The sequence below is a fragment of the Otolemur garnettii genome, unplaced genomic scaffold (assembly GCF_000181295.1).
Source record: "Otolemur garnettii isolate 467f Iridium unplaced genomic scaffold, OtoGar3 scaffold00065, whole genome shotgun sequence".
NCBI classification, from domain to species: Eukaryota; Metazoa; Chordata; class Mammalia; order Primates; family Galagidae; genus Otolemur; species Otolemur garnettii.
In genome coordinates this window covers 6,446,618-6,453,335 of record NW_003852460.1, presented here as the reverse complement: position 1 = coordinate 6,453,335, position 6,718 = coordinate 6,446,618, and the positions used below count along the sequence as shown (strand labels likewise).

Sequence of the window (6,718 nt, the reverse complement as noted above, 5' to 3'; positions counted from 1 at the left end):
CCCCCAGGTAAAATTTGTAATAGAAGATATTTGTGACATGGATTAGGCAAAGATGCCTTGGATATGATACAAAAAGTACCATCTAAAAAAACATAAAAATAATAAAGTGAACTTCATCTACATGTAAAAATTCTACCATGTGAGCAGGTCACAAATATCATGAAAAGGCAAGCCACAGACTTGGAGAAAATGTTAGCAAACTCAGTGGGGAAATGTGGAACCCAAGGGGATTGAGTGAGGAAGATGGTACTGTTGGGTCATTAATACGTATTGCAAAGTTGTGATGGGACCACAACTTTCGCCAGATTCTTTTCCGTGGTAGGTAGAATTATGGTCTTCCAAAGGAATCCACACCTAATTCCTAGAACCTGTGAATAGGTTAGGTTATCCGGCCCAGAGGAACATGCTGCTAATCAGCCAATCTTAAAATGGGGAAATGGTTCTCTATTGCTTGGTGGGCCCAATGTAACCACCAGTGTCCTTAATGGAAGAAGCAGGAACAAAAGAGAGAAGCAGAGAGCTGGCAGCCTGGGGAGGAATTTGAATGATGTTTCTGGCTTTAAAGAGAGAATTTTTTGACCCTGAGCCAAGGAATGCAAGATACCTCTAGAAGCCACAGAAGGCATGGAACTTTACCTCTTTCAAGTTTACATGGATGGAGCTGGAACATATTCTTCTTAGCAAAGTATCTCAAGAATGGAAGAAAAAGTATCCAATGTACTCAGCCCTACTATGAAACCAATTTATAGCTAGCTATAACCCATTATAGCCCAAGAAGAAGAGAAAAGGGGAGAGGGGAGGAGGGACCATGGGGGGAGGGAGGGTAAGTGGTGGGACCACACCTACAGTACATCTTACAAGGGTACATGTTCAATTTACTAAGTGTAGAATATAAATGTCTTAACACAGTAACTAAGAAAATGCAGTGAAGGCTATGTTAACAAGTTTGATGAAAATATTTCAGATTGTATATAAAACCAGCACAACGTACCCCATGATTGCATTGATGTACATAGCTATGATTTAACAAAAAAAGAAAAGGCACGGAACTGATTCTCCTCTGGAGATTTCAAAAGAGGCTGGCTCTGCCGACACCTTGGAGATTTAGCTCAGTGAGACCCATTTTGGATTTCTAACCACCAGGACTGCAAGATAATACATTTTTAATGTTTGTGATTCTCAGTTTGCTGCCATTTGTCCAGTAGCAGGAGGAAATTAACACGGCACTGCATTTGCCAGAATTCACTGAAGATGTGACAACGACTTCTTTGTTTCTTTTCCTTTTTGCTTTTTTCCTCTTCATTTGCTTCTTAATATAAGCAAAAAATAGTTATAGAAAAAATTAGAAAGTACATATAATAAGCCAAGGAAGTATTACAAAATGTATGTGAAATCCCGACACCCAGGGATCCTATGTCATTTGAGTGTTGACTCCCCGACACATGTGTCTTCCTGTGCTGATCTAAAGGTCTCATACATGTACACACATACACCCATGTTCACCCATGCACATTCACATCCATGTACATACAAGCACATGCATTCACAAATGGGTAACCATGCATACATGCACATCAAATTTAGGGTACGGGCCCCCAAATTGATCTTTAACAGCTTTAGGTGTTCAAAAAAAAATTACACACACATACCCCTCATATTATGGAGATCTGATCCCCCTTGGGGCTGTTTATAAGGATAGGCACTAGCTGTTGGGAGTACTTTCCCAAATATTTAGAAGCAATGATAGCATTGATGTTATATATGGAGGGCATGTCAAATGGTGACTTGGAGAATGAGGAAGCATTTATGCACACTATGTCATATAAATCTTATTCTTTGTAGTCACACCTATAAAAGAGTTTCTTTGGGGGCTGGGAGTGGTGGCTCACACCTGTAATCCTAGCACTCTGGGAGGCTGAGGTGGGTCGATTGCCTGAGCTCAGGAGTTTGAGACGGTCCTGAGTAAGAGTAAGAACCTATCTTTAGAGAAAACAGAAAAACAGAAAAATTAGCTGAGTGTTGTGGTGGGCGCTTGCAGTTCTAGCAACTCGGGAGACTGAGGGAGGAGGGTTGCTGGAGCCCAGGAGTTTGAGGTCTCTCCTAGGCTGATGCCACAGCACTTGTACCTAAGGCAACACAGGGAGACTGTCTCAAAAAAAAAAAAAAGAATTCCTTTAGACTCCTGAATTCCATTCTCCATGGTAACTTGCAATTGCAGAAAAAAACCTAACAGAAATTCCATTGACACAGCATACAAAACAATCGACACCCAGACGTACAATGGGGTCAGCCTGCACAATTCTGACTGAAAAAGTCGAGCAGACTTTCTATTCAACTGGGATGGGATCAGCTGAAGACCCGAGCAGAGCTGTGGACAGAAACTTTCAACAGGTGGGGTTAAGATCTCGAAGCATTTCTTCAAAGGTGTGTAACAGGGGATGGAACGTGGCTTTCCCAGCAGGATCCCAAGACACAGCACCCACTTTGGGTCCTCTGGTTGACTTGTGTCCAGCTAACTCACAGTCTGGGGCAGTTCAGGTCAAACGTGAGGGCGTGGCTCACAGCCCTGACCAAGGTGGGCGGGGTGGAGCGGTGTAGGTGGAGCTAAGCAGGGTGGGTAGGGTGGGGCGGAGCTGGTGGGCGGGGCCAGAGCTGGCAGATCTATATAAGGCGAGCAGGCGGAGGGCCGAGGCTTCATTCCGCCCTGGACGCTCAGCAGAGAGGCTGCTTCGGGCTGTGGCTCCACACCTCAGGACCAGGAGCAGGCTTTGAGGTAAGCTGGTTGGCTGGGATACCAGGGACAATTTCCCCATCGTGGGGGCTCTAGAGGTTGAATTAGGGTGTGTGTAGGGGGTGCTGCTAAAATTAGGTGGTGGTGGGACTGGACAGAGTTCTGAGCTGGTTGGCCGGGATCCCGGGGACAGTTTCCCCATCGCGGGGGCCCTAGAGTGTGTGTGTGAGGTGCTACTAAAATCAGGTGGTGGTGGGACTGGACAGAGTCCTGAGCTGGTTGGCCGGGATCCCGGGGACAGTTTCCCCATTGCGGGGCCCCTAGAGGTTGAATCAGGGTGTGTGTGTGTGTGTGTGGGGGGGGTGTTGCTAAAATCAGGTGGTGGTGGGACAGGGCAGAGTCCTGAGCTGGTTGGCTGACAATTTCCCCATCGCGGGGCCCCTAGAGGTTGAATCAGGGTGTGTGTGTTGTGGGGGAGGTGTTGCTAAAATCAAGTGGTGGTGGGACTGGGCAGAGTCGCGGCGTCTGAGCAGCAGGATGTGCGACAATTACGCCAGGTCATTGTTGAGGGTCTCCGTGGCACAGATCTGCCAGGTGCTGGGCTGGGACTCGGTGCAGCTCAGTGCCTGCGATCTCCTCACGGACGTGCTGGAACGCTATCTGCAGCAGCTGGGCCGCGGCTGCCATCGGTCTTCTGAGCTCCATGGCCGAACACACCCAACTTTGGATGACGTTGGTGAAGGTTTCCAGCTTATGGGGGTTAGTCTGCAGGAACTGGAAGACTATGTTGACAATATTGAACCTGTCGCTTTCCCACATCGAATCCCTTCATTTCCTGTTAGCAAGAACAATGTACTTCAGTTTCCTCGACCTGGAAGCACAGGTGCAAAAGAAAGAAAAGGGTACATCCCAGATTACATGCCACCCGTCTCGTCTTCTGGGGAAGAGGAAGAAGATGAGCAGGTGCCCACAGATGGGGGCACCTCAACAGGAGCCAGGAAGGTTCCCTGGGAAGAGGATGATGAATTAGAGGAGGAGGAAATTCTGAATGATGATAATTTCTTGGGTAAGAGACTGCTGGACAGCCCTGAAGCTGAAGAAATGCTTGCCAGGAAGCGACCCCGACTGCTGAGCACGAAAAGGGACAGCCTACGTGTCGTGTTATTGGAAGCCCGAGAACCCCTCAGCTCAATAAATATGCAAAAGGTCCCACCCAGGCTCTGTCCAGAGCATGTGCAGGACGGCACAGACCTCTCCCCTGTGTCCCCAGTGCTGCCCATGTTGACTGCAATTGTAAAATCACAGTTGCCAACTCCAAAGCCATTAGAAACCAAGTTCTTTATACCTAAAAGAAAGACTAAAACTGCTCCTCCAGGACAGAAGACTGAGTCACCAGCAATGGTCGGAAGTCCTATTCGGCCACCAAAAATGATGTCCAAACAGAAGAAATTACTGGGACGTTCTAAGAGCCTCAAGGTTATAACTCATGTTGCTCAGGTACACGTCAGACCAGAGACACCAACCTGGACTCCTTCAGGTTCTAAGAGCCCCAAGGTTATAACTCATGTTGCTCAGGTACACGTCAGACCAGAGACACCAACCCGGACTCCTTCAGGTTCTAAGAGCCCCAAGGTTATAACTCATGTTGCTCAGGTACACGTCAGACCAGAGACACCAACCGGGACTCCTTCAGCTGCAATAAGTGACAACATCAGTAAAGAGGCAGTCCATGTAAAGCAGACAAAAAGGAAGCTGGACAGTGACAATCAGCTGAAAGAAGCTGTGGTGACAGATAACACAATGGATGACTCTATCCATACTGTGATTACACATGCTTGTGCTGAAGGACAGCCAGAGACTTTTGAACTCTCCTCTGAATCAGAATCCGAAGGAAACATTTTTACCAGCTTCCAAAAAATTTCAGGTTTGGAGTACACCACTCCAAAAGCCTCCACTTCCTTGAATAATTTCATGAACTTAGGATCCACTCCCCTGCCTCTTTCGGGTGGAACTTCCAGGTCCAATAACTCCTGGACAATGGACCCCTCGACTGACGAGGTTGTGCAGAAAGCAAAACTGGGGATGCCTTCGAATACGCCTCCCAACTTTCCTTCTATCTCTTCTCCTTCCATGTCCCCTCCCACTCCTGAACCTGTCCATAAGGCGCATGAAAAGAAAGCCCAGCTGCCTTCCTTAGCGGAGGTGAAGAAGAAATTGAAAGAGTTGCTGAAGACTAAAACAGAAAACAAAGAAAAGCAGAGAGACAGGGCAAGAGGAGAAGACACAGACAAGGAAAATGAAGTGAAAGAGAAAGAAAAGGAAGCCAGCAGGGAAACAAAGTATGCATGGAAAGAGTTTCTGAAAGATGAGGACTCAGTGCCCTCAAACGTTAAAATTAGAGAATCTGAAGATGTTGATGCAAAAGCGAGAGTGAAAGATGCAATTGTGGGGAAGGAGAAAGAGAAGCATAAAGATAAGAAAAAAGATAGAGAAAAAGGTAAGAAAGATAAAGGGGAAAGAGGAAAGGAGAAAGTAAAAGATAGAGGAGGACAAGTTAAGGTGAAAGCATCCCCAGCCCCTCTGGCTCTGCCCCGGGAGATGGCTCTGTTCAGCCCGGCTGCCACAGCCAGGGTCCCCGCCCTGCTGCCCTCGTTGGCACCTGTGCTTCCGGGAAAACGCTTTGAGGAAAAAGAGAAACCTAAGGAGAAAGAAAAGAAAAAGGACAAAAAGGAGAGGAAGGAGAAGGAAGAGAAGAAGAGGGAGAAAGAAAAGAGAGAAAGAGACAAGACAAGACAAGAAAAGGAGAAACACAAGCATGAAGAAATAAAAGTGGAGCCAGTCATGCCAGCCCCGACTCCAATTATCCCCAGAGTCACCTTCCAACTCAGTGCTGGCCAAGACAAGATTGTCATCAGCGAAGTGGTTCCCACCCTGGAGGCTAAGCGGGCCACCTCCCTGAACTGGCCCAAGACACTGTCCCTGGCCACCGTGGCCCCAGCCTCTGGCCCCATGCATGTGGGCCCCGCGTCCCCACTGCCACCCCTTGTGCCCACTGCCTGCCCAGCACTTCTACCCCCTAGGAGCCCCATGGTGGCCAGCAATGCCAAGACTCCCGTGCGCAGCGTCGTGACTGAGACGATCGGTAGATATATGATCCAAGGTGAGTGGGTCGAGCAGATCTGGATCTGCCCTGGGTGTAACAAGCCTGACGACGGGAGCCCGATGATCGGCTGTGACAACTGCAGTGACTGGTACCACTGGCCCTGTGTTGGAATAACGGCTGCACCGCCAGAGGAGGTGCAGTGGTTCTGTCTCAAGTGTGCCAGTAAAAGGAAAGCTAAAAAGCACAAGAAGAGGAAGCAGGGTGGTGCCCGTGGCTCAAAGGAGTAGGGTGTCAGCCCCATATGCCGAAGGTAGTGGGTTCAAACCCAGCCCCGGAAACTGGAAAAAAAAAAAAAAAGAGACAAGAAGAAAGCACCCAGCATACTAAGGTCAGTCTGCACTTGGGCCTGGCAGAGGGCTGTGTGCTCCGTTTCTTCACTGGCTCCTCTGCAGGGGAGCAGGTGTGACTGCCATCACGTCTGCCCCAAATTCCTGTAGATAATGGATCCTGCAAGACGGAGGACCAGAGCACACCACCCCTCTGCAGCCCCTTCTGAAATGCAGCAGCCTGTGCTGGCTCCTGGGCCAGGATAGAGTAAGGACTTGCCTTGGAAGTGGAATGTGGAGGCCCATGGGAGGAATATGAGCTCAATGCCCTTTGAGGAATGAACTTCCAAAGGGGATAAGACTCTTGCTTGTGGAGTGGAGACTTGCTGAAAACTTGGGGACTCTGAACCCTGCAGTGTTCAAGCCTCGCACCTGTGCGGACATGCCTGGCCCAGCCACTGCCTCCCTGCTCTAAGGACACTCCAGAATTCTGAAGATGTGAAGCCCCAGTCTTCTGGGGATTTTAAGATCAGTTATGCTTTTGTTGTTAACTAATCT

General features: G+C 48.5%; 1 protein-coding gene across 1 annotated transcript; it reads left to right on the top strand.

Moving 5' to 3' along the window:
• Positions 1-3,268: 3,268 nt before the first annotated feature.
• On the top strand, positions 3,269-6,390 carry LOC100950835 (transcription initiation factor TFIID subunit 3-like). Its single transcript, XM_023515064.1, has 4 exons — positions 3,269-4,207; positions 4,277-4,285; positions 4,355-6,095; positions 6,332-6,390. The coding sequence occupies exons 1-4, from the start codon at positions 3,269-3,271 to the stop codon at positions 6,388-6,390; spliced, it is 2,748 nt and encodes a 915-aa protein (XP_023370832.1).
• Positions 6,391-6,718: the final 328 nt, after the last annotated feature.

What these genes read in the sequence shown, in the direction of transcription:
- LOC100950835 (XM_023515064.1), top strand. Translation starts at nt 3,269, where the DNA reads ATGTGCGACAATTACGCCAGGTCATTGTTGAGGGTCTCCGTGGCACAG. An exon ending in GCACAAGAAGAGGAAGCAGG is followed by an intron (nt 6,096 to 6,331) that starts GTGGTGCCCGTG and finishes AAATTCCTGTAG; the next exon opens with ATAATGGATCCTGCAAGACG.